At 40.6% G+C, this 27,979-nt stretch overlaps 1 protein-coding gene across 4 annotated transcripts in view; it reads left to right on the top strand.

The window, feature by feature from the left end:
- arhgap21b (Rho GTPase activating protein 21b) overlaps positions 1 to 27,979 on the top strand; it is a 36,308-nt gene that overhangs the window by 3,401 nt on the left and 4,928 nt on the right. For 2 of the 4 annotated variants that reach the window (XM_053438362.1, XM_053438361.1), the window contains exons 3-22: positions 5,435 to 5,617; positions 5,761 to 5,782; positions 10,941 to 11,033; positions 11,400 to 11,478; positions 11,567 to 11,621; positions 16,683 to 18,246; positions 21,008 to 21,154; positions 21,495 to 21,597; positions 21,716 to 21,761; positions 22,206 to 22,331; positions 22,429 to 22,728; positions 23,807 to 23,868; positions 23,975 to 24,120; positions 24,202 to 24,344; positions 24,751 to 24,909; positions 25,045 to 25,123; positions 25,219 to 25,292; positions 25,885 to 25,974; positions 26,101 to 26,268; positions 27,075 to 27,180. In XM_053438362.1, coding sequence (XP_053294337.1) covers positions 5,435 to 5,617; positions 5,761 to 5,782; positions 10,941 to 11,033; positions 11,400 to 11,478; positions 11,567 to 11,621; positions 16,683 to 18,246; positions 21,008 to 21,154; positions 21,495 to 21,597; positions 21,716 to 21,761; positions 22,206 to 22,331; positions 22,429 to 22,728; positions 23,807 to 23,868; positions 23,975 to 24,120; positions 24,202 to 24,344; positions 24,751 to 24,909; positions 25,045 to 25,123; positions 25,219 to 25,292; positions 25,885 to 25,974; positions 26,101 to 26,268; positions 27,075 to 27,180 — 3,745 coding nt within the window. Of the gene's footprint in view, positions 1 to 5,434; positions 5,618 to 5,760; positions 5,783 to 10,937; positions 11,034 to 11,399; positions 11,479 to 11,566; positions 11,622 to 16,682; positions 18,247 to 21,007; positions 21,155 to 21,494; positions 21,598 to 21,715; positions 21,762 to 22,205; positions 22,332 to 22,428; positions 22,729 to 23,806; positions 23,869 to 23,974; positions 24,121 to 24,201; positions 24,345 to 24,750; positions 24,910 to 25,044; positions 25,124 to 25,218; positions 25,293 to 25,884; positions 25,975 to 26,100; positions 26,269 to 27,074; positions 27,181 to 27,979 lie in introns of all 4 variants that reach the window. The other 2 variants (XM_053438359.1, XM_053438360.1) reach the window with 1 other exon arrangement.

Here is a 27,979-nt window from a genome sequence, read left to right as displayed (position 1 = left end):
TGATTTAAGAATTTTTCCCTTATCAGATGTTACAAAATCTCTTTGCAACGTGTCTTGTGCACAAAGACAACTTGGAATGCTCTCGGTAGATGCAGATTGGTCAAACTACGGGGATGGTAAATGGGTGTGCCTTTTTTGTTATTCAGAGATTGTGTGGCCCCTGTTGCTGTAAACAATCAGTAGGGATTATAAAAAGAGGACGGATTACTGCCCCAGTCAGGCATTGTGAAGTACTTTAAGAGACCCTTAAGAGATCTTAAAATAATCAGAACTTTTGCTGTGTCACAGAAAATTGTATCTTTGAATATGGTTCTTATCTGTCTTCTGATTATTCAGACGGTCCAGTAGATCATGCTTGTTTATGTTGTGCTGGTGATAACCCAATTTAAATAATAGATTTTTCCTCCATCACGATTTTGGTCTTTGGGTTTTGCACACTGCAGTGTTTGTCTGCTTCGTCAACTGAATAGAGCATGGTATCCAAAAAATGCAGCTGAATCCCAATAGCGGACTTGGCTTATGTTTCCCTCCTCTACTAGGATCCTCTGGTTAAATACTTAGTTCAGAGCACAGAGATTTAAGACTTTGTTTGTGGTAGGATCTTTGTAAAACCTAGGGTCTTAATTGTATCAAACTGTGAGTACTCCTTATTTAAATTTTATTTATCTTTTTATACTCCAGTAGAACAACAGAAATGAGAGTAACGTTATTGTATTATTGAAGAAGAAGCAGGACCCATACATGGCAATGTAGGGGGGCTATTGACAAACAGATCCCCCCCCATGTTCCCACAATCCTCATTAATGCTCAGCGTTTATCTCATTTAGACTGGCTGTCTTTTACAGAACCATACGCGCAGGCATCATATGGCTAACTGATGGCAATCGGAAGGGAAAATTGACCTTCAATTGGATAGAAGAAGCATGCTACTTCCTATTGCCTTATGGTCTTGTCTGCAGTTAGTCATGGCAGAACTCAAGATGGGAGAGAGATGTGATTCAGTTTGCCCTTGTTTCTGTGCAGTACTTAGTGGAGAGATCCATGTCACCCAAGGTGGAGAAGCCTGTGACATTTTGTACGTCTTTTGCTGCACCTATCAGCTTGAACACAGAATCACTGAAGATGAATGAAGTTGAATGAGATACATTACTGAGTGGGTAGCTGTTCTTTTGTCCGAACAACTGCAAACATTACTGGCAACTGATATGTTACAAATGGTACAGGCAAAAACAACAGTCTCATTGTTTTTAGCCTTAAACATTTGAATATTATAATTTCAAGGAAATCTATTAACTTATTTACCGTATATGGACAAAGTATGACGATCTTTGGCAAAGCTTTGTGAGAGAAATAACTTAATAAACCAAAGGTATCAGTGGTTTCATCCTATAGTTGTTGGATGTATCAGCAGTCCAGCCTCATTGCTGAATGTTGCTGAATAACAGCTGACACTAATGCTTTAAGAAGGCATATTTATATATACATATATTTTCCAGTTATTGACTGGACTGGCACAGAAAGTGAGCAAAACTTTTCATCATTCAATAGACACATCAATGGAAATCTGCATTATTTAATGTCTGTATGCACATAAACAAATGGTTAAAAACTTGCAAATGCATTGGAAAGCTGTGTTTCCATACTAACCATGACTAACCACTCTTTCTGGTATACACTGAACTTTGGACATTTTCCTAAAATTTTCCGAAGGGGCTGCAAATGTTGCTCCTGACATTTTCCTGAACTTTTCCGGCCAGCCCCCTAGTAAAATGTCAAATTCACATCAAAGGGGTGGGCCGCGTGTTGATGTGTCTAACCCCTCACCTGAATGTTCCAGACATTTTCCTTTTGTAGCTGTGTCTAATCCTGAACATGGGGAAAATGTCCTCACCCAATTTTCAGAATAGGGTTGTGCTGATAGTCGATGATCTCAGTGAGCGAAGATGGTCAGAGCAAATAACAATAACTCAATACCAAAACAATATTTGTTTTGTTTTACAATTAATTCATAAAGTTAAGGTTATATTAACATTATAGTGTTAGTTTAATGTTTGTATCCCCTATACTCATTGGTGCATAGAGGAGATAGCAGAACTAATATTTTGATGTCTTAGCCTTTTTTTCCTTAAAAAGAGAGAACGATAGAGCGCTGCAACCCATGACACACCTGTTTCTACAAACTCCCTGCCCCCACTCCCAGGGAGAGAAAGACGAGTTCTGTGGAGAAATGAACACTAGTGTCTTTATTAGGTCTCTGTTTAAAGTATTCCCACACATTTGATGGTTTGGATTTTCTAGGATGAAGTCTTGTCTTCAGTATGAGTGGGAGCCGTCATAATTGGTTATGAACACAAACAATGCAAGGAATTCCACACACCGAAATGTGTCGATGCATCCGGCCCTACAAAAGACTATTGTGTCCCATGTGTGTGTTACTACTCAGAAGTGTGGCTTGCACAAAACACAGTGTGTCTACATAGAATAATGATAATCCTAACCTTGTCATGCACTACAAGGCTGAAACGCCCATCGCTCACCAGTGGCCATCTGTATAATTAACTCAGGCTTTTCACAGTTAAGTGCTTGGTTTGTATGGGATGTGGTGTAGAATTTGGCAGCCCACAGAGAATTAGGTTTCTTCACATTTTCAGGTTGTGTACTTGTCTGACGTTCTCAGAGCTGATGTCATGTGGTGCTTGTAATATGTCATTTGGTGATGTCACCAGAGTTTTTAAACGTACAGACCATGCAGTGTGGTTTCATAGTAGTTGTTAAAAAAAGAGCACGTAGGAAATCCCAGTTTCTTTTTCGGTGTTTTGCAAAACTGCAGACACCAGGCTTTGTGGTGTGTAAACAGCTGTGCACGTAGAGTGCTGCCCCTAAAATGTCTGATGTTAGTGGGTGGCAATGTTTGACCTCCCCTCTAATCTCTGTGGTCATGGAAAAATTAAGCTTTACCTCACAATGTCTCTGAAAAGGACCACATGTTCACCGATACAAACAATGTTTCATTTGTTAAGGAACAAAACTAAACCACTTTCTATGCTTGTTTTATCCTCATGCATAATACACATTTATTTGAACTCCACCCATGTTAGAGTTTTACTAGTGCCAGTAATTGTTCATTCATTTATTATTTAATAATAATTATTTAGTAATTTACTGAAAGGGCAAACCATATAGATCCCAGGAAAAGACTAAAACATAAGACAAAATGGTTCTTGAATATGTAATTTCCCTTCCTTCGGGATTATATTAACAACTGGTGGGAATAAACTGTAAATGTTTTGGGACTATTTTCTGCGGTGGATTCAGACACATTTGGTGCTCTTGTGGTTATTTATGGAAGCAGGATGATGTGTGTGGGAAGTTCCTAAAATACATTACGATGCATCTGTTCATCATGATTAAGAGACATTTCAACACTTGGGCTCAGTATGTATGGTATGGCCGTGAGCCAACCTGAGCACAACCGATTTTGTCTGATCTCGGAAGCTATTTTATTCAGAGAAAAAAAAACAGGAGGGCAAATGTGGGTCTGGAATTTATTGTCCTGGTATGTCACAGAAGTATTAACTATGCATGTGGCAATGATAACACTTCGCGGCATGTGTGTGTCAGGAGGTCCACACCCCGTCTGTTGTCCAGATCGAAAGATCAGAAGCTGGGAAACTGCTCCGTGCACTGGCTGCTAAATCAGATCCAGCAGACTGGGATTGGCTTTCCCTGGAGCCATGATGAGAGCAATGCAGGCATTTCAAACATCCAGTTCATCTATTGTCATATCACCACAAGCGCTTTTCTGGGTAAAGATTTTGCATGTTGACTTGAAGGCACAGAGGGCTCATACTGATGTAGACCGCAACATGGAAGTGCTGCTATCAGAGAACAGCCAGAGCTTGGTTATACACACTTAAACCTGTTTTACTAGTTTCATCAAAATACATGCGTGTCAGCTGCACCTGCAGCTCAGTTTCCCAGCCAGCCAAAGTAGGACTGTGGGTCCTTATTCTCTACTAAGCCCACAAAAACTCATTATGTGTTACTCAGCTTAGGTTTTCACTTAATATATGCTAAGATTCAAGTTGTTTATGTTATTGCTTATCTCAAAAACGTTAGGAGAAACTAGGTTGCTAAAAAGCAGCAGAATATTCAGCAAACACCCAGTGAAACATGCTTTAACTTGGTACATACCCCCAGGGCACACAATGTATTTCAAAAAGGAAGTGACTAAAAAGCTGAATGTTCATACTGTGAAATGCTCTGAACAATCGAATGGTGGTTTTAAAGTCTGACCAAAATGCTGCTCAGGATATATATTTTTTTTAAATATGATTTGGCTCATTCACAACTCCCTGCAACAGCTGGATTGAGTGAGCGGGCTGAAGTTTCTTCACTCCCTCGACTGGAAAAACCTTGTTATCGTTGTCTTTTAGTGGTTGTGACATGGTGCAGTTAATTAACTCCGATTTTCTGACATTTTACTCAATATATGTGTCCAGGCAGAGATAGCGCAAATGCATGATCATCAAATTCCTCACATTGTGGGGGGAAAGTCTATGCTTGGGGGGAGGGGCCGGAGGTTGGGGGTGGTTGTTTGAGACACGGGAAGGAAAAACACTTTTTTGTGTGGAAATACAAGACTGTATTAAAGAGTTCTTCCTGAAGTTTGTACCGGAACAGGGAATACTATACGGTGAGATCTGAGTAAACGGAGGGGGGGAGGGGGGGCTGCACACATGACAACACAAAGGTGTGAGGCTATAAATAGACTGTAAACACAAGAGTGGGTTTCCAAAGCCCTGTAGCCTGACATGCTCTACTCACCAGCTGTGAAAATGAGATACCACAACTCAAATGTAAACAGTGGATAGCCAATATATATATATTTTTTTAAAGGTAATTAACATTTGTCATTAACATTTTTCATTTGCAGTTACTCCTATAAAATAAAGGAATTTGTGGTATTTATAATTGGTGTAGTTTTTAGTGACTTTTTTAGGTGTATCATCTGTATTTCAATATTTTTTTTATTCCATGCTTCATCTTTAAATGGACAAATCTCTCTGTGTCAATTTTTCGATTTTCTTGACATCAATTCATCCGATAAACTCATGGTCAGTGGACTTTTTTTATTGCGCAATTTATTTAGCTCTTTTCTGACCATAATGACCACTCAGTCTTTTACACTGAGTCAAATTAAACCATTCCTCCACATCGCATTTATACAGTGTTTTTATACTTTGTTATATATAGTGTTTGTGTATGACTCATATATCCCACTCATACACTGACGGCACAGCACAGATGATGTCACTGATGACATCGTCAAAGGTCACGCTCCAGCTTGACGTTGTTGTGCTGTGTATCAAAGTCAAATACAGACCACTTAAATTAAAAGCCCTTCTCTATCTTTCTTTTTTTTTTGTTGCAGAATGACTCTCAGGACTGGAGAAACATGGCAGATTCTCCCGCAGCACCAAACCCAACCGAGGAAGAGCCATTTTCATGGCCGAGACCTAAAACTGTGCGATTACGTCGCACTTCCCAAGGCTTCGGCTTCACCTTGCGGCACTTCATCGTTTACCCTCCGGAGTCGACCATGCACTGCTTCCCGGTAAATTTCATTTGAGTTTCATACACCTGAATATTGTTTGCTGGCCGCGTAAGATAACACTGAGTCAACAAAAAGCCTGATGCCTAAATTCTGTGTCCACAAGCAGCAAAGTCACATGCGTGTTTGTGTTATTTTTTTTACAGGAAGAAGATTATGGCCCCAAAGGTAAGCAGACATTTTTTGCTTTTCTTCTTTCTGCCTGCCCGTCAGAGCAGTGCCTCTGACTTCTAATTACTCTTAATCCATCCACTCTTTTGGTTCTTTTTGCTTCCTTATGCAATGAAAACAATGTAGCGCCTGTGTGTCACTGACCTTTGTGGAGGCATGAAAGGTTTGGTTAGCACCACCTGTTTCTGTCCTGCACTGACCCTCCTCTCCATATTGTTTCACTTTGTTGCTCATGCTGGTTTTCAGTCTCATCATAGAAAGGCTTTCAGAAAGAGATGGCCTCAACGTTTTAGGGTTTTGTGGGTCTGACCCTAGTTCCCCTTGTTAGCCTCAATGCTGGCTGTCCTGTTTTTCTCACTTCATAAGGTAGACACCACATCAAATGAATGCTGATTTGTTTAAATACAAAGTGATGGTAATGTATTGGTTAGTATTGTATCCCTTTTGACTTAAGTACATTTTTTGTCATCAGCTCTTTTAATTTTTTTTTTAAATAAAAACACAGGCAAAGCTGTGTTTCTTAAAATCTTTTAAAGATCCTGTGGGTAGAAGTAAAGTTAGTTGATTTATCATTATTAGGTAGATGTTGAGTGCACACTGTGATGGCCTATGAATAATGATAACATTGATTTCAATAGGCAATTCTGATCTGCCACAGGGCATTCAATTTGCAGAAAATAGCTTGATTAAATTTTTCGATTTACAGCATAAAGGATGTGCGTCCACCACTGCACAGCCAAAACAGAAAGAGGCTTGTGCTTTTGTTTCCCCCAGTAACTCAGTAGCTTCCGCAAGCCAGTGGATATGGTGGACGATGGAACAACCAAAGAAAGTTTGGAAACTATTTGGCAAAAGAAAAAGGCCCCTTTGTTGGAGTAGGCAAAGTAGGTTAAGACGGAGCGTGAGAAACCAAGGTAAAACAAGAGTGAACCTCAGACAGCCTTTCACTTGACAGAGAGAGCTGCTCTGTAGTCTAGTGACATGTCTCATGCCAAAACATCATAATTTGACTGTTTTTGTTTGCAAGGCTAGAAAATAGCCTTGCCTTTAACTAGAAAATATACAAAAGCATGATCCAAACTTGATAAACATTAGTTGCCGGACCGACGAAAACCAGAAGAGAGTAAAAGTCCGTACACCAGTTGATGTTCCCACAAAAGACAACACAACAGTCGGCCTAGCTCAAGTCTTTATAACTATTAACTGTAAGACACATTTTGAAGCATAGGCCCACATTTTTGAGTTTGTCATTTTCCCGTATAAAGATTAAAACAATATTTGCCACCTATAATAATCCCATCTCTTCATTGATATCCATTTTTTATTTGGCATCAATTTATTTTAATAGGAGACAGAGTCTATAGTCTGTGGTTTTAGTTTTTTGTGGCAAAAATATATAACTGAACCTATCCTTTTCAACAAAAATGATGTAGCAAAATTGCATTAACTAAAAGTTTTAGATTTATTTCATGATATTGCACAGTATTGGTGTTATATAAACATGTATATTTATATATGTGTTCATGAATTGTTTTGTGCAGCTGATCATTTATTATGATGTGGTGACGACATTCATTAGAGAGCAGAATGCACGGTCACATGGTCATCTGCACATACCCCCGACACGCGCATGAATTAGCTTGCAGTCCTGCACTAATGATAATTGTTGCTCTCATCAAATTAAAATCCTGAATGGCCTGTATGTGATGTATTTACACAATGAATCATGTAGACCTGCACAGACACACACAAACAGGCAGTTAACAATCACTGCCTAAACATAGCTGTTTTTCCGTATAGAGACTTCTTCAAAGATCAGAGGACTTTTTCTTGTCATTAGTTATTAACCACAGAATGAAATGATATTATCAAGTCTCTTTTCTGGATTGGAACAGTTTCTATGAACCCCTTTGCGATGTTTGCACCAACAGGGAAATTCTGGAAAGCATACTCAGGCGTTGCTCCTTGTTAATGTTCAGACTTCAAATTAAATTATAGAGGAGCCAGCTCCCAGTCAGGATTTATGCACCAAGCAAGAAACACTGTAGCAGACCTCAAGCTTTTAGTGTGGAGCTTTGGACTGAGTTGGCAAAGAGAATATTCAAGAATTGTGGGATTTGCATGAACAGTTCTGCACAATATATTGGTACGTAAAGGAGTATTGTAATACCCTTCTGTCTAATGCTGAGTGACACCACATTTTATCAGTGTTGTTCCTATGAGTTGCATAGATGTGTGCAGTGTCTGTGCACAGATCTCTACTTTTACTACTTGCAGGTATTAGTGGCTTGCCAACCATCTTTAGCTCTCATGATGACAGAACAATGGCTGCAAACACAAGTGCTAATGACAACCGTCTATGTCTTGTTCGAAAAAATATTACCTCAAGTAAAATGTGGCATTACTTCACTTCCAGAACAGTCGCAGCAAATCCACAGACACAACAGTGCTAATCTATTTAGACTGAGGGAGTTTACACATTCAAAAAACCTCAGCTATAGGAGACTGGGAATACTGCACAACATGTAAAAGGTTTAATAACACCACGATATTTTCAACAATCCACTTTTATTGAACATGAAAACAAGTGTTAGATTAATTTTAATGATCAGCAGGTGCATTTAGGGTGTGTCCAAATCCACTTATGCCAGTTCAACAGAGGCAAAAGAATGTTGCCGTGCCAAGTAAGTGGTTCCAAAGGGTTGTCCATGACATGTAGTAAACTAATCAAGAGTGACGTCTTCCGGTCGCTATGAAAGCCAGGTGTTCCTGCACCTCGACAGGTTCCTGTTATATTTTCAGATCTGTCTCATAGAAAGAGAAAACTATTTGGTTTCACGTTATGCATGAACAAATCATTAGATTATGTATCAAGCTTAGTGGTCAAAAGCTCAATCTCTTTATGCCAACAATGAACCTACCACACCTTATTTTACAGCCAACAGTTTTTTGCACTTACGCAAACTGCAGACAAATGACTTGATACACCTACTTGACAAAGGTCCATGCTCTGCTGAGTGCATTTTCTCGTTTTCTTTTGAGTCAAACTAGAATTGTTTTACATTCCATGTTCTGTCATTGTTATTTCATTGCTTTACCCAACGTTCTTGGTTAGTGTATCAGTATAGGTATGGAGATATTTTGAAAACTACCATATCAAAGAAAGAATGTGACTATGTAGGAGCTAAATGAGTTTAGACACATAAATTGAAGATTTAAAATATAAAATACATAATAAAAAAAGGTATCCACTCAACGGTTTAACCTTGGAAAGCTCTATCTGTATTTTACAACCTTTAGTCTTAGTCATTGGAACAAAATTAGACTTGCATCTTGGACCATTGATTGCTGGAAAGATCAATGACGTCACTATGTTGATTGCTCACTGACACAGCTAAACGTACAGGTGAGGTGTGGTTTTATTTGAAGTAAACAATATGTGCCATAACACAAGTTAAAGTATTGAACATTGCATCACAGCAATGGGTGTGCTGCTCTTCTCCCTCCATAGTGCCACACCACAATCATTTCCCTTATTCCATTACAGTTTTCTGCTTCTTGAGACAAAGCTCCTCTGTCACAAGTCTGGGGTCAAGTTTGGATCCAATTATGATCTAATGTTCCCTTTTCTTGTACCTCAATCACAGCTTTCATTTTGTGGTTCAGTGCTCATTGTTTACACCAAAGTGTAGTTTTGACTAAAATATTCTCTATTAAATTACTTCTGCTTTTTCTTTCTCAAATAGTCTTTTTAGTCAAATGATTGACTTCAGGTTGCTTTTACTGCTATTTCCCCATGTGGTTAAAATATTTGTATTGCCTTAAGCAGTTATGTAGAGCACATAGATATTTAGACTACTGTAAAAACAAAGCACCTTTGTATGTGATATACAGTTATTGCCTGTTAGGTTAATAGTCTATATTGATGGGTGTTAACAATCAATTAATTATGTGTTATTTGCTATTGATGAAATCTATAAAGAGATAATTGCCCAACAATTACTCTACCATACTTATACCAACATATATGGTGGCTCAAACTAAAAATCGTTCCATTGTCTAAATGGAGATGTAGCCCCACTGTATACCACCAGAGGGAGTCTGTCTTGGGGATCTGCATGAGTAATCTCAAATGTGGAAGAGAGAAAAATGGAAGCCAAAGTATTTGTGAGTTAAATTAAATCAGTTAATTGGTTGGAGAGATTATTTTCATTTTTGATTAATTAAATTGGCCTGCATTCCAGTTTCTATTGTCCAATCACATTAATAACACAACACTTTTAGAAATGATCTTGTAATGTTGTTATGCATGGCATAAGAAACATGTTAAGAACATTTAACCTCTTTAGTGGCAAGGCTGGTATTTTTTAAAGGAACTTGTACAATATGTTTCTGGCCACTGTAGTGTGTAAGCCATCGTGCACTGACTCACTGGCAGAATGTTAACTACACAGGGAAGAAGTTCAGCTGCTCTTTGGCTGCACCCAGAGCTATTTCTCACTTTATAAGGAAAGAGTAGGAGTTGTGCAGCTGAGCACACTGTCACTTTACCTTCTCTTAGCCTCTCTTTCTCTCACACCCTCCCTCTTTCTTTTCTCTCCTCCTTCTCTTCTGCAGCCTCGCAGCTGCTAGGAGACTGGAGCAGCATGAGCAAACAGGTTTTCCTCTATTAAGCTGCTTTTATCCACTTCTCTAAAACCATGCAAGTCCCCCATAGAGATTTGTTTTTTCACTGAACCAATTAATGATCACGGCTATTGAAAGCGGTTGAACTGTTGGCATACGTTGGTCAGAACACAGCCTGTTGTGCTCTCATAATGTGGATTCACATGCCTCCAAATTTTAGGACAAGCCACCCACTTTCCGTCTCATTCTCATACACAGTCATTCTCCTCTGTCACCTAAATGTCATGAAGCAGTTTACTGCCCAGTCTGTTACTCAGTGGTAGGTCTGGGAGTTGTTCTTTCAAGTTCAGTCTTTCAAGTGAGAGGTTGTTAACGAACCTAGAGTAGAGCACTGCTTGTATCTCAGTAGCAAAATCTGATGAAAAAGCATATTTAAAAAAAAAGAAAAGCACAATAAAGCTGACCTACATTACATTTTACATGCTGTTATGTGTCCACTCATTTCTACCTTTCTCTCTGGTATCAGCAGGGAGACAGCGGAACAGGCTGGAACCGATGGACACCATCTTCGTCAAGCAAGTCAAAGAAGGTGGTCCTGCTCACGGAGCCGGGCTTTGCACAGGTAATAATCAATGGTTGATATAATCAGTCTCCTCTACTCACCGAGACGTCCTAGACATTGATTGGTAGTGCAATTACTTGGTCATGACATTTAAAAAATAAAGGCCCTGTAAATCCTCTAATGGATAAACATAGCAGGGGACTTATATTAATTAATTATAGTTTACAATTTAGCTTACAATTAATTATGTAGAATCTCTCTATATATAGAAATCTATACATAAAACATGTGTTTTTACACATGCATGTAATGATAAGTGTGATAACTCATCTCCTTCTACAATCCTGAACGTTTCAATCAGCTCTTTTTGCTTTATGGTCTTTTATTACCACTGTTTTCATTCCGCTTGTTTTCATTGCTTGTTAGGTGATCGCTTAGTGAAGGTGAATGTGGCAAGCATTATTGGGAGAGCATATTGTGAGGTTATATCCTTAATCCAAGACAGGTGAGATATAATATACATTTTTGTATTTTAATTTTGGTTAGTTAATGTATTTTCCAGAGGGTAAGCTTATTCTTTTATTCCCCAACAGTGGTGACTTTCTTGAACTTTGTGTGATGCCAAAAGATGAGGACATACTTCAGCTGGTAAGTTTTTCTTTACCATTCAATTTTTATAAATGGGATTAAATTAGTCTTTTATTCCACATTTTTGAATGTTTGTCCTTTGTCCAAATAACTGAAATTGATCTGTTTGTCAAGCCCCAAATTGTGGTATCTCAGAGAGCTGCTCTACTTTAAGGTGTTCATATTAGGACAGTAGTCATATGATGCAGGCAGTTTTCCTATCCCATTAGAGCTCACTATCTAGGCCTCTTAATCAGGCCAGAGAAGTGTTGCTGTCCTCCAGAACTGATACTGACACTGCTGCTGAAATGGACTATATGCAGTCGTAGAGAAAGAGCTTCTTGTATTTCATTATACAGACATATTATCATAATGTAATATACACAACCACATCCTTAAAGGTTATATGTTTTGACGAGCAAAAGGGACAAAGTTATTGTATTATGCAAAAAAAATTAAACTTTCCCTAAGTCAAGTCTGTGTGGAATAGACCTACATTTTATAGCTGAATATAAGAAAGTTTTTTGGCTCTTTATTTTGGCTATGCTTTCAAGTCCTTAACGACATTTGAGGGAACATGGATCACTGCCTTACGTGCTGATGAACATGTGATAGGCTCTGTGGTTTTTACCTGCAGCAGATTACCACAATCAAAACGGTTAGAAGGAACTAATTAACATTTGCATGCGTTTGATTTTTGGGTGTGTTTTTCAGGTATGCACAATAAGTTTGGTTGAACAAACAGCCTCCTTTAACACACAAACAAATCCAGGAATGCAGACAATATGTTTTGGGCATTTCAGGAACACTGTTTTCTGTGGGAGAGATTGACTCTGACTGCTGAGGACTCTAATATATATGACTCACTAAAGGAAAGGGAAAATCCCCAAAAGGGAAAAGAAAGGGGAAACTCAACCAGGAAATGAAGAGATTGAGCAAAAATTCATATGACAGACTAAAGGAAAGGGGAAAACCCCCAAAGTTTAAACAATGAAAAACTCAACCAGGAAATTAAGTGGATGAGAGATTTATTTTCTTCTTCGGAAATGTTTGACATTGTGTAGTAATGCTTCATTTCCTGTTGCAGCAAGTCTGACTTCTAAAGCCAGGGCAAAGGCACCAACCAATCAAATCGCGTTGCAAATATCCCAAGAATGACATTCTATGGCTTTATGGCATCTATGACTAGCCTGGATGCCAGACGAATTTAGCCCCGCCCACAACATTTTTGGTCGGGCAGTTCGGTCTGGAGTCGCTCCTTTGGGAAAAAATTATGGCCCGACCGGGCCAATCAGATTGTCAGGGCGGGCTTTATACGATGATTGACAGATGATCAACGGTAACGTAATCAACCACGTCATCACAGTGTCCTTGGGTTGAATTCGTTTTCAACAAACATGCCTGCCGCCGGCGAGCTGAGATGTGTAGATGCTGCCATTGAGTCTGTTTTAGAAGACATCGACAGCGCATTCATTTTGAAAGAGGAACACAGAACGTGGAGGCAACGCCAAAGCACCACGCTAATCCCTATCGCCCCGGCGCTTGGCTGTTCACAACGGACACTGAAGCGACGCTGAACCGCCGGGCAGCGCTAATAATATCACCCGTTGATCCAGTAGATCGCTGCACGGCTTTGTGCCAGTCACACCGGAGGATGAAGCACCGCGCTGCGCCAAGGCTGCCTCGCGGTGCTTCAGCCTCCGGTGTGACCGGCACAAAGTTTTAACATGGGAGTGGATGGGAGCCAGCTGTTATTTAAGGCTTGGCGCTGCGCTGAAGCGTCCGGTGTGAACCCGGCGTTAGTAAATAACTCACAATGCGTTGCTTAGCATACGTCACATACTACGTTGCTCTGATTGGTTGTAGGTCTATCCAATTGAGCGAAGAGGAATTTTACTTCCTGGTCAGTTTAAACACGCCCCATAATTTTTTCCCAATGGAGCGACTCCAGACCGAACTGCCCGACCAAAAATGTTGTGGGCGGGGCTAAGTTCGTCTGGCATCCAGGCTAATCTATGACTGCTTTCAAGGAAGCAGTTGGGTAATCCATTTATTGAGTAAGACCTGAGTACATGGTTTAATAGAAATCCCAGATTTTTTTTAAATAGCTTAAGATATGCACATATAATACATGAGGTTAAATAATTAAGATATGGGTTGTAGATTATTCATCAGAAAAATAAATAAGATAAATGTAAGTAAATATTTTTGTGTAGTTGTGTAACGGTAAACATTTCCTATGATTTAGACTTTTATTATATACCTTAATTAAAGTTTAATGCTAAGTTAAAAATAGCAAGGTTTATCCCTACTAATGAAACTTCAGGTATCCCTATTCTAAATTGGCTTAATATATTAGTGTAGTCTTTTCTTGTCAAAACCTCTTCTAAAAAATATTGTGAATAATACATGTCCCAAAAACTATTTCATATAAGTCTTCGTACCGGACGTCAGTGTAGAGCTCATCATTAACCATTAATGTATGCTGCAGGCAGGTTTTGACAGCTGGCAGCACATTCAGGACTAAGTGAAGGTGCACTCATCTGTTTCCATATCTATAGTAAATCACAGTAAGTGCTTTGTCATGATGCTCCCATGGGCTTCTTGTTATCTGACAGGCTGTTTATGAATGGTATAATGAAAGAGCCGAGATGTTTGCTTCACCTGAAACATTCCCTTGTGGACTCTTTATTGCTGCACTGATTCCTCATAATTAACTAGATAGGTTTTTCATTTAAACATTCAGTATGGCCTGCAGAATTGTAATTTCATATGTCTTAGTTTTAGCAGTATATCCATCTAAAATATGCAAGCATGTCTTTTATTTAAAACATGGTGTCAATGATTGTTATACACTATCAAGATATATCCTTCTACCATGCACCAATTTAAATGAGGAACTTAATTAAACAGAAAAAGAAAAAAAATGTAAGATCCACTTCTACATCTGTTATGAGATAATCTTCTCACAACCAATTGACTATCGCTCCACCTCTCCCCCCCATTAGCTCCACCTTCTCTGTGACTCAGTTTTCCCCCTTCGTAGCAAAACCATTTTTATCTTACAATAGTATTGTGATACAGTAAATGGCCAGAGGCTGCACAAAAATATCTATTAATGTAGGCAGGCAGAAAAATGAAGGCTAGAGGAACAACGGGATTATCAGAGACGCAAGCAAGATGACTTTCACTGTAGGAGGCAGCAAACACTGGGTGCTTGGAGACAGGCTGCAGTTGCTTAGCAAAGAGACGGAGCGTGTGCATTCAAGGAGCAGAAAAGGGAGGTAACTGTACATGAGGAAAGCGGAGAAATACTGAGCAGGGGAAGAGGAGGGAACAGTATGAAGGATGAAATAAAACCAGTAGATAAAATTAGCTGACCGCCCTGTGTTTTGAACAGGTTGATGCTGCCGGGAAAAAAAAAAGAGAGAGGAGGAAGGAGTGGGAGGGGGAGCTGTACCATCACAGCTGAATGTATAATCAGCAGCTGCTGCTTCTGTCATGTGAGCAATAGCAGAGGGAGGGAGAGAGACATAGACTGGAGGCACCTTGTTCAGTAAGCGTAATATTCTGGTTGAAGATGGATTGCACCATGGAGATATAACAGCAGAAGGAAGGGCGAGCTTCTGCTCCTGCCACCTCACCCAGGACTGACTGGCACAGGCAGGTCGTAACGTGGCAACCCCTGTTACATCTTTGCTTCTTCATCCCTCCGCTGCTGCTGCAGCTCTAGTGTATTTTTAGCATGTCAAGCACAGGCATTGCTATGGCTGGTAAACGCTCTCTTCTCTCCAAATCTGTCATGTCTTTTGTATTGAGTGCATTTTGCTCTGTTGGCATCTTTTTCTCATCCACCCTCTTTCCCTTGATTTCTTAATGCTCTTGTTTTCACATGCTGTATCGGTAGCCTTTTTCTTGGGATTCTACTAATCTGGTAAGCACACAGCAGACTGAGCTGCCACTTCACGTTGACACGTCATGCCTTGCCATCTCATTTTCCATATGTGATGCATGACAGCAACGTCATTATAGGATGTAGTCTTCAGGTTTTGCATTATTGCTTTGTAGTTTACCTGGATGATTGTTAAATGGTCATCTCTGTGTTGCTGAATCAAATGTGCACACAGAAATGGCCGATGTGCCGTGCCTGCAGTACCTGTTTGATTGAGCACTCGAGCTGGCATCCAGCTGGCATCTCAGTGAAACCTCGCCGCCTTTATCCTCCATGCCATATTTCATTAGTGTGATAAAGGCCAGTGACCTCTGAACTCTCCTGTACACTCATGCTTACAAAGGGAGGAACAGCGACTGGTACTGATTGCTGGTGTACACATAGTTTTATGTAAGATCATAATTGGACACCAGCTTGTAGTAGGTTCAAAGTCCTCATACCTTTACACGGCCCATGCTTTATAGTAGGCACAATATGTTTTGGTTAAAGCAGATTAATGTAATGTGTCTTACAAACACATCTGTTATTTGTCCGAAGAAACTAGTTTTGTACTTAATCAACATTAGGCTTCATTAGGCCTGAGGTGGTTAAATTATCAGTCCACATTTGTCCATTTACAGTTTTATTTAATCACGTTTCTTAAAATATGTATATTGCTGGCTAGTTGATTACCTCATCTAAATTGTGTAGAGTTGTTTTTATTACTTCATATTGAAAATCACCATTGTTGCCTTGCAACAGATTATTTTTTGGAGATCCAATATAGCAATATAATAGAAACTGCTTTACCCTAAACATCTTGTATGAAGCACCATCTTAAGTCTCTGAGTGAAAAATATGTTTTGCTTTGGTTATATAGTGTACTGTCATCTGCCATGCAGCCGTGAACATTACCATACGAACACTAAAAAAGGAGCAGATGAAGTCCACTGACACCCCTGAACCGCTAACGCCTCCACACACTCATACTGCAACACACACTGCCCACACACATGCATCCAGTAACATTTGTAATATCTTGCCTGACTTCTCTGTACAAATCTAGTAGCACAATGTTGAATTTTAAACGCACTTGCAAATGCAGTTTGTACTATATCTGTTCTAACACTGCTTTGTTGCTCTGTCTTTAGGCCTACTCCCAGGATGCCTACATCCGCGGCCAAAGCAACTACAGCGGAAATGCCTGTCACATTCCTGACCCACCCCCAGTATGCTACCCAAGAGTAGACTGTAAGCCTACGGGCATGGCCCAGGCGACAGACACAGCGGGGCAGGTCTGCAGAGGGCCAACAGCACCTCCTGACCATGGATACCGCAAGGAGATCACCGTGCCCCCATCTCCTCCTCCCCAATCTTATCCAAAAAGCCAGATGGCAGTTTGCATGCGCAACGACAGTGTGAGGACTGTGGTGGTTCCTCCTGATGCAGCCCACATGGTGCGCAAAGGTCCAGCTCACAGGATGGATTTCATGGATCCTGTCTTTGCCAGAGGGAGGCCCGGATCACTGGCTCAGTATCCCCACCACCGAAAGGCTGATGTCTATCCCAGTGGTCCAGGAATGGTGCCATATGGAGGTCAGGTACCTCACTACCCAGGCAACCATCAAAACATTGATTGGCGCACTTACCAGACATACAGGGAGTACATTGACAACAAAGGAATCCATTCCCATGGTAGCCGGACTATCCAGGAGAGGCTTGACAGTTTGCGAACTGCCAATCAGACCAGCTTTGGTGCTACTCATCACATTCCAAGAGGAGACTGGGCCCCTAAGGGGATACGACGTAGGAGTACCTCCCATGAACGGTCATACCAAGGACCTCCACCCCACTTTCAGATTGCCCCACGCAGTGCCTCGCAGGACCGTGTTAGCAGTGCAGAAAGGATGGGCCATGCCAGGAACTGGCCCCCTCGAAGCGTATCCCAAGATGGACTTGTGCACAAAGCTCGGGCACACTCCACAGACTATGTTGACCCTGCAGAGCTGGTTCGACTCAATGAGAGGAGAGGAGGGTATGTAAGGGCAGAACAAGGTACGAGGCCCAGTAGGCAGTCTATCCCTAGACAAGCCATGCTCCACAGGCCTTCTGTTGGATACAGTGGTGGCATGAGGGGGGCACCCAACCCTGTTCTCTACTCTAAAGGACCAGACTCTCTTCAGACCCGCTCCTCACCCATGCTCTCAGACAGATCCTCACATTTTGGAAAGAGCACAAGTGCTGAACATTCTTTTGCTGAGCAAAGAGTCCCAGTCAAAGGAAACCATTCAGGCCGCACTACTAAAGGGCCGAGCAGGATACGGGGTGAAAGCATGCAGCCTGTTGAGGCAGGCAGAGACACAACATTGGTAGGACACAGGTCTTCTTCTACCCCAAAACAGATGCCTCAGAGGCCTAGCATCCTCAAACCTCCCCACCTAGACCCCCAGAGTCAGGTGAACGGACGAAGCCCAACAGCGTCCGAAGTGGTTCTGAGGGAGAAGCCCACCCCTGGAAAGAACCCCAGTCCTCTTCGACACCCTTCCTACATTCTGGCTGTTAACGATGATGGAGCAGATCCCACAGCAGATGTGGCGGCATGCTGGCTTCCCAACGATGCACGTCGAGAAATACACATACGCCGCCTTGGGGAACAATGTAACACCTCCTGTTCTAGCAACCTGGATGAGTCTCTGGACTCCATTCCATTCATCGGTAAGAGAATTGTCAGTTGTAAGCCTCGACAGCCCACGTTGTCATGGCGACTACCACAGGCAGTAGTAACATGAGGACGGCTGGCAGAGCAGATACTGTAGCCAATTAAAGGTCTTTAACCATTGATGCTAATAGAAATCAGTTTAAAAAACAACGATGAGAGACTGAGTGTGGAGCCTCCAGACCTTTGTCGTTGAATTGATAATCTGATTTAGCATATCATTGTTCTGTGTATGTGGAGCTGTGGAGATGTTCACAAATTAATTAATCTTCCTGGGAAGATGATATTAATCAGGTTTTTGTTGCATTCAGAGAGGGTTTGCAGGATATTTGGCTGAAGTGGGATGGAGAGAATGGCTTAAGCCTTTTGGAATAATTTAATTTCTCTTCCCCATACTTTGTTTTCTTGTATGTTCTTTCCTTTTTGCATTATACTTCAGCAGTCCTGTAAGATTAAACCGTTCTCAACAACAACTGTTTTACCATTTACATGTGTTAACATGTGTTTCAAAGTAAGCGTTAACTTTTGGACTTCGAGAGGGTTTCAGAAAGTTTCGGTATCAGGTCTTGTAAGTGTCAACAAACACATTTCTTATTGTGGTTGGAATTTTTAATGGGTATTTACTCTTGTTTTAGAGAATCTGTTGTAATCAGATCAGCAGTGAGAAAATATTTAAAATGTATAGTTACTCAGTGTGTTTACTGGTGTGCTTTGATGAGAACATTGCTAAAGTAACATTGCTGTAGGCGCGACTGTCAAGCAAAGGGGGCTTTTAGATTTCTTAAAGCTCTTAAATCTGTCTGTCAGTCATAAAGCTAAGGCTCTGTAAAAATGGATAATCATGTTGTTCTTGGTTAGTGTTTGCCAAATCCAATACAATTGATGTAAATGGGTACTCCTTCTTCAAATGTAAAAAAAAAACCTGCCTCCATTAGGCTCCCGATGTTGTCATCCAAGTGTTCATTAGCCCCGGAATTCATCTGAGATACTCACGAGTTCCGAGATACTTGCGAGTTTTCGTTTTAGCTGTAGTAACTGCAGTACTCATAGTTTCTAGAAGACAACACCACAATGAGAATATAAATCATATCAAGATGCCAACACACCTAAATTTGTGATCAAGTTTGTGGTCTTACATTTTGAACCATGGCACGTTTCAAATTGAAGGGACAGTTTTTCAAGTATCATTGAGGTGACCGACAGTGTTTCCACTGTTTGTTAGCGGTCTGTGTAATGTTGCTATGTAGAAGACAGTCCAGGTGCAGACAAAGCAGGCAGTGACAGTGGCAGCTACACAACACCACCATTCTGGGACTGGTGCCCTGGCTCAGGAGAACAGTGCCCTGATTGAGCAGTTTGCTGGACCTCCATCAATGACCTGTTTGAAAGGCCACCGCTGTGAGAGTCGAGTGAGGTCATTTGGTCATACAAACCAAATTATAATTTTATTTAGCTAATCTACAAACATCGTTTATCTTGCATCTTAGTTAGATGGCATTGATTTATATTTTTCACTCTGCACCTTGAATTTGGCCTTTCGTTAGTTAGACCAGACTTTTATAGCTATTCAAACTAATTTCAGCTCCGTTTTGTGAAACCATATATTAGGTCTTGAGGAGAATATTAAATGTTACACTGTCAGATGATCATATCTGATTGTAGATATTTTATTTATCTATTTTTTCCATTTATGCAGAAGTTCACTTCATGTATTTGAGTTCAGATCCCTTTGAGTGTGATACTGACCTGGGATGTATAAAGACTCCATTCAAAGAGCATATTATATTTTGGTGAGAATAGATAACGATAGAAGATATTAAAACTAAGTAATGTTTAGTAACAGTTGAAAAGCAGAACTTAGTATCATCAGGCCTTTTAGGGATGTGGTGACATCCTTTTCCTTTGCCCTGTTTCAAAGTTGGGTACAGACTGCATCTAGGACAGTTACTTTTAAATTTAGCTCCACAAGCCCCTTGGCTGCAGAGAGCAGCTTTGTACGCTCAGTTCTTTCAGAATTGGAAGTGCCAGGAGTGGGCGGTACTCAAGAGTGAAAAACTTCCTTCTCGCTAAAAAAAATAAATCATGTCAGAAGAAGATCTGATCCCATTCTGAGCTGTATTTTTCCATGGGAGTCACAGAAATGCAGTTTTTAAAAGTCTCCCATTGTCGATAGAGGAGGAAGTCTAAAAACAGCATACCCAAAAGGCACCTTATGCAAATGTGATCTAAGCCGTTTTGAGACATGACCTCTGGATGAAGTCTAGAGATTTGGGTCCAGACTTTGGCTGAAATCTGTAGAGAGTTTAGGTGAGGGGCGGCGCAGCATCCAGAGGCTATAACGTATAAACTCTGCTACGGAGATCACGTTTTAATTTATAACATAGATGCAGGCGTCGGCTCTAATCACCAAAAGCCCTCTTGACCTGTCAGTGTCTTCTACGTATATGGCACTGCTTTTTTCATTCTGACATGTTAGTTTTCTTGTTTTTTTAAAATTTTTTCCATCTGTCGCTAGTTAGAAACATCGTAGTGATTCCTTACCAGGGATTAATATACCCAGGAACTGGCTGTAGAATGGTTTCAGAATATCTAGAGGCTCTCACTCAGACATTTGCGTTCACATATATAGCCCCTCTGGAGAATGTCCAGGAGATCACTGGAGTTCATTTCATGTCGGAAAGCAGCTTTAGTTACAGTTACATCTTTGACAAAAGCTGGAGATCATCTCTGTGCTCACACTGAATGTTTTCTTTTCATCAGATGAGCCAGTCAGCCCCAGTGTCGATCGAGAGGCCACTCCGATCCCACCCTCCGCTGTGATATCTGTTGCACAGTCCATGACTACAGGTCCCTCCAGTCCAGGCTCGCCTTGTCTTACCATTCGACGGCAACTATCACATGACCAAGGTGAAAATAAGTGTTGGTTTGGCTGTGTGAAAGCTATGTGAGTAAAGGTTTGGCATAGGGAAAACAAAGGATAAATCACAGAAGGTTGTAAAAAAAAAAAAAAAAAAAATGTTTTTTGACTAGCTTACATCACTTATGAAATTTTGAAATGTATTTATTGGGGCTTAGCCACCTTCACAAGCTCAGTAAATGCAGGTGAATCATCTTAACTCATCATATGGTGTTCTTGAAATATTGTTCTAAAACTTTCCTGTAGACCATATGTCATGGTGACCCCCATTTACCCTCATAACTTGGGTTATACATTTTATTGATGTGTTTTTTTCCCCTCGCTTTACAGAGTCCCTGAGAAGTGCTTTAGAAGAATCTGACACAGCCAGTAAAACGGAGCGGTCCAAATCCTACGATGAGGGTCTAGATAACTACCAAGAGGAGGGTAGAGGGTGAGTGCATACCACTTTTAAATCACTGCTCCCTCCCTCGTTTTATTTGCCTATGAATCTTTCTGGCCTTGTCTCTGACTTGAAATAACTTGTCTCTTTTGTTCTTCCACATCTTAAGGAGATCTTCCAGTAAGCACATGCCCAGTTTCAAGGGCTTGAGAAAGGTAAGACACTAACAGATTATAAACAACATGCCAACTTTTCTTATTCAGTTATTGAGTTTTGTATTCATGTATATTTAGCCTTTTTTGTTTAATTTTTTTGTAATCAATGATGGTGATTCTATTTTACATGGCATTGAAATGTATCTATGTTGACTAAATAACAATCTCTTCACGAGTGCAAATGTCATTGAAATGTGATTTCTGCAGCAGCCTCAGTAAATATGGAAGCCTTCATAATTTACAAACAATCTGAATTTAATTTAACCTTTCTCATTTACCTTCACTCCTTGGGAAGCGTTCTGAGACACAAATATAAATAGATACTGTGATGTCTTGATGCCCATGTAACCATGACATGACTAGGTGACACTCGGCTTTGTTTCTCCTCCCCACTTTCCGTAACACTTTCTTCTGGCAACTAATGAGATGTATTCATATTTACAGGCTCTGGACGGACATAAATCATCTGGGGATTCAGGATCTCGAAGGGATTCCTCATCAGATATCTTTGCTGATTCCTCCAAAGAAGGGTTGCTTAACTTAAGGCAGTTTAGTACTGATAAAAACAAGGTGCGCATTTACAGTCACACCTTCATTTAGCAGCCACGCATATCACAACTCTTTTGATGTGTAAGTATTTATATTCCCCCGTCTCTTGTCTCTGTAGCGTGTCAGCGGAGGAATGAGATCATGGAAGCAGATGTATGGTGTGCTGCAAGGTCACAACTTGACCCTCTACAAAGACAGGAAAGATGCGCTCTCTCATGTGTCGACACAATCTGAAGAGGACCCGCTACGAATCAGCATCAAGGCCTGTCTAATTGACATCTCCTATAGCGACACGAGACGTAAGAACGTGCTGCGACTAACCACCTCAGACTGCGAGTACTTGTTCCAGGCTGAAGGGAGGGACGCTATGCTGTCGTGGATCAGAGTCATTCAGGAAAATAGCAACCCGGATGAAGAGGTGAGTTCTACTTGGCCTAATTTTGAGTGCCGTTCAGCCAAGAAAAGATGGGCACGCTGCACAACAGTCCTAAATTCTTCCATCATTCCAAAAAGTAAACTGTCATCAGGGCCGAGCCTAGATCACTTTACAGGAAAAACCAGCAACTTTAAACAAGACTCCAATTTAGATTTGAAAGAAAACGACAGGCACACCCATCAGGTTAACAACAAAGGGAATGAAATACAATGAATGTGGGAGTGAGGTGGAGAGGATTACAGCCTTTATTTATGAAATACCTGGGAACTTGTTCTACTCCAGGAGAACAAAAACCAGGTGGTGCTTATTGGTGTGTTAATAAGAGAGCCAATCGGAAAGCTTCATTTCAGCCAGACCCCATTAACTGACATCATCTGGCAAAAATGTATTCTGGTTTCCGAGATGGAGGCCTGGCAGCACATGTTCAGGGAGGATCAGAAATGTTTTGAAAAAAATATGAAGATAGATGTAGTTGATTTACTGTATGCGACTGATCAGCCAACATAAACCATGTTGGCTGATTTTAAGAGCATTAAATCCATAAAGCTGGAGTCTATTTAAACTAGACTTGAACTCAGTAGAGTGCATACCTCCACCAAGGCCCTGCAATCTCCTTATTTGGATCTCCTCCAAATTGCAACACTCACAAATATCAGTCCCTAAAATATGTGTTTCCCAAGATCTATGAATTATTTTGAGAAATCGAAAAATTTGAAATAAAAGTGAGTTGTGAAAGAAATTCCTGGATCTGCCCCCGGATCCAGATCTGCAGCAACATTTAAAGTGGGTTTAAGTAGTTTTTGCTTAATCCCTCTATGACAGACTAACAGATGTATGCAGATTAAAACATAGCCTCCTTGGCAGAGGTTATAAAAGGCACCTGGCAGGATATCTGTATGCCCGTTATATGGAAGAATATGAGACTTAACATCAGGCATTGCTGTGATAGTACTAATGAAATGGTATGACAAACCCTAACCCTAACCCAAGATTTAAGCGACCAAATTCATCGTGGTCTCTTTTCTCCGACTTTCACAACTGTATTTCTATGATATTACAGAATGCTGCTGTCACAAGCCAGGACTTGATCAGTCGAAAGATCAAAGAATACAACTTGATGAGGTAATCAGGTCTCCACATTTCCCCCCATTGGCTCATAGATATTTCTATGCCAACCTGAATGTTAACATTTGTCTGTATATTTTTCTTTGCCATTTGTGTTGATCAGTGCGCCCAGCAGCAGATCTGAACCTTCCCCCAAAAGCTCCCGCCAGTCCCTCAGCATCAAATCAGCTTTCATGGGAGGGAAAAATGAAGGCAAGAGCCACAGCCCACATTCACCCAAAACAGGAGAGGAGCGAAGGGCGCTGAAAGGTAAACAACGGCTCCTTTTGGTGTAGTAAGAGAGAATTTCTAATCTCATCGGGCTAATTGATATGATGTATAAATGTGTAGATGACTCCAGTCCACCGAGGGACAGAGCTGCTTGGAAAATCGGTATTGCAGGAATGATGAGGAAGCCGTTTGAAAAAAAGACTCCTGCTGGGGTCACATTCGGGGTGCGGCTTGATGACTGTCCAGCTGCACTGACTAACAGGGTGAGTCCCCCAATCTATTTACCAGTGCAGGGCCTGTTCTGAATTGGCTTGTCCTGTGTTATTGCCGGTTGCAGCTTTCCGTAACTCTAAAAAGGACCTGCAGTAATTCAGCCGCAGCAAGAAACCTGCTGCTGAACTGAACCTGTTAATTTAAAGTTCCATAAAGATTGACTCGGTATGCAGACCTCTGAACTGGAGTTCCGGTAGTCATTGCCGTGAGCATGCTGTTGTGGTGATCGACAACGTCACTTAAGCTGACGAGTCCCAGACACTGCTACTACACACACAAACGCACACATTACAAATAAATGTCCAAATCACTGCAATTTTAACATTGCACTTCTTTGCGCTCTTCACAACAAATACGTGCGAACAAGTTGTGTAACTCCTGCTGTGCTGTGTACAGTTTGTTCCTCTGATCGTGGAGGTGTGCTGCAACGTGGTGGAGGAGCGAGGTCTGGAGTACACAGGGATCTACAGAGTCCCCGGGAACAACGCTGCCATCTCCAGCATGCAGGAGGAGCTCAACAGCAAAGGCATGAATGACATCGACGTCCAGGAAGATGTGAGTGACCGACAGTCTGGCTGTTAAGCACAGAGTTCCACTTTCTTGACTGACAACGACCTCTTAGCAGGGATTGATTTGTGCTGTAAGGACTGCTTCAACATAACAGCATCTCCTTCTTTTGTATCTCAACAGAAATGGCGGGACCTCAATGTCATCAGTAGTTTGCTGAAGTCCTTTTTCCGAAAACTTCCAGACCCTCTGTTTACAAATGGTAGGATGTAATTGTAACCTTTCTGAAGTTTATAACAACAAAATCTCCAACAAACCCCTGGATATTGACTTCTTATGATCTGTTCTGTTCGACAGAGAAATATGGTGATTTTATCGAAGCCAACAGAGCAGAAGACACGGTGGAGAGGTTAAAAGAGCTCAAGAGGCTGGTAGGTGAAAATCTAATCTGGTATTTATTTGAATAGTATTACAATTAGAAGTGGGGGAATTTCAAGATTCTTAGATGCAACTTTTGTTAGTTCATATAAAGATCAGCTCTAGGTGTGAGTGATCAGAAAAGCATAGTGTAATCGGAGTAATGTGCCTCGATGCTGGCGGGGCCATCCTGATACAGTAAAGACTAAAGATGCACCACACAGGTCTAAACTAAATGAATGTCAAATCAATGTGGAGATCACTGACCACTGTTGTACACTGACAGATTTTTGAATTGAAAACCTTATTTTGTAATTTACAGCACACTTGTAATAGCAGTTACTGTCTAGAATACTTTTTTTTTACAGATCATGAGTGAAGATGCAGCCCTCAAATCATACAATGATAAAAAAAAAAAAATCATGTATAGAAATAAAATTTTCTGATGCATCAAGAATCGTTTTATATCATGGAATCGTAGCTGTCTGAATAGAGTAGCCCTCTGAACCAGAAACAAAACGCCAGGTGCCTAGAGATTCCCGATCCCCCGTTTTTACAATTAGGCATTAACTCTGAAACACTGGTTGTTATTCTCAACTCTTGCAGATCCAGGAATTACCCGATCATCATTTGGAAACTCTGAGATTCCTCTGTGCTCACCTCAAGAAGGTTTCTGACAACTGTGAAAAGAACAAGGTAAGATGGTTAACTGGAGCTGGCAGCGTTAATGTCATTACACAACACCTTCCCCTCCGTGTGAATCCAGGAGTCCTTTGAGGATTATTTCATTACACCTGATTAACTTGAACTTAATCTGTTCAGATGGAGCCTCGTAATTTGGCCATAGTGTTTGGTCCAACGCTGGTGCGAACCTCTGAGGACAACATGACCAACATGGTCAATCACATGCCGGACCAGTGCAAGATAGTGGAGAACCTTATCCAGCAGTATGACTGGTTCTTCACTGAAGACGGTGACGAGGACCCTGTTGTATGTGGCAGTTCATTATCTTTTATTATGCTTAACATACAAAACTATCATTGCCTGTTTGAAATATAAACATAATTATAAGCTGCACTAATAAATATTTTTGTAGAAACAATGGCTTAAATTATGCTAATACAGGGATTCTGCAGGGTCTTAAAAGGTCTGAATTTTAGGGCTTTAAAGATGTTAAATATGTTTCAATACTCTGACTTAGTTGCTTTTAGTTTATTTGGTCTTAACTGAATTATGCTTTTTATAAAGCTTTAAAAATTATTTTTCATACTTTTCAAACAACAGCATAGAACTGATGACTGATGGTCTATAAATCACCTCGTTGAGCATCTACCTCCATAAACTCAACAGTTGAGTTTATGGAGAGAACATTTTGAGGATTAGGAAAGAACATTTTGAGGATTATTCTCTAGTCTTAGTAGTTGTGGGACTTCAGTAGTCCGTCATATGTTATAATTGACATGAATAAGGAAAATAAAATATCATCCTTAATAGGTCTGACATAGTCTTATATTAAAAAATGTAAAACCTGCAAGAGACCCGGTCGTATTTATGAACTCACAGAGAACTGTCACCATCTCTTCAGACTGTCCAGAGCATTTGAGCAACACAGCACATTGCTTTAGCATCTAAACCTGAACTGGCTGATGTTTCCCTCATAACAAAGATACCAAATTTATTTGATCGCTTAGATAAAAGGCAACTTTTGGCTATTATCAGTCTTTCCCCTCATGTATTTATTGTGCTATTGTGTAATTTCTCTTCTATCTGCTAATTCCCTCCATGTGTGGCTCCAGACTACAGCAGAGCAGGAGAGCACAGTGCAGTCTCAGCCTGTGCCCAACATCGACCACCTGCTCTCCAACATTGGACGAACCACAGCATCACCGGGCGAAGTCTCAGGTAACCCACCGGGACTCTTTTTCTCAGGACTCACTACTCCTCAGTCACCACAGCAAATATATATTACCATGATAGAAAATTCTGTATATCATTAATAATCTTAAAGTAGATTACAGTGTGAAAAATGTGTTGTATAGACTTGTTTACCGATAAGATTGAATGTTAGAATGTAAGCTGTGTAATTTATGCTTAAATGAGGAGCATCGTGACTGTTTTCCTTAATTTTAAATGCAAAGTTTCATTTGTGCTTCTTTTAAAACCAGCTTTTTCAATATTTTTCAATTGGTACACTTTTGACTATTGGAAAATTGTTGAAAAATACTTTGCAATTTGCTTAGCCTTTTCTATTAATTCATTTATTTCCAGATAAAAGTCTGTTTTGTTTTGTTGTTTGCGTTTTTCCCCCCAAAAGATAAAATTCTTCAACTTTACTTTGTCAATTTCTTTGCTTTACTCTTTTTTATGTTTTCTCTTGCACAAGTCATTTTTTTCTCCCTGTGCTTTACCTGTGTTGAGACGACGACTCCTTTTCTTTCAGTTCTTTTCTTCCCCTCCTCCTCGTCTCTCACATAATCCCTGGCATGTTTCCCAAAGAAAACCTAACAAACAAAAAGAAACGATGGAAGTTTTAACCCTTCTGACCTCTGCCCTTCTGTCTGTAGTGTCCTGTTTTTCTCCCTTATCCTTGTCCAGCACTCACACATTACCCAATCTTGACACAGGCCAAGTGGGCGGCGTCTATCACTCGATGATGTCACTGATGGACTCTGTTATGTCAGTGGTGGACAGCTGGGACTGT

This window comes from Pleuronectes platessa, chromosome 13, assembly GCF_947347685.1.
Source record: "Pleuronectes platessa chromosome 13, fPlePla1.1, whole genome shotgun sequence".
NCBI classification, from domain to species: Eukaryota; Metazoa; Chordata; class Actinopteri; order Pleuronectiformes; family Pleuronectidae; genus Pleuronectes; species Pleuronectes platessa.
Note: the sequence above shows the minus strand (reverse complement) of the source record. Positions and strands in the feature narration are given on the sequence as shown.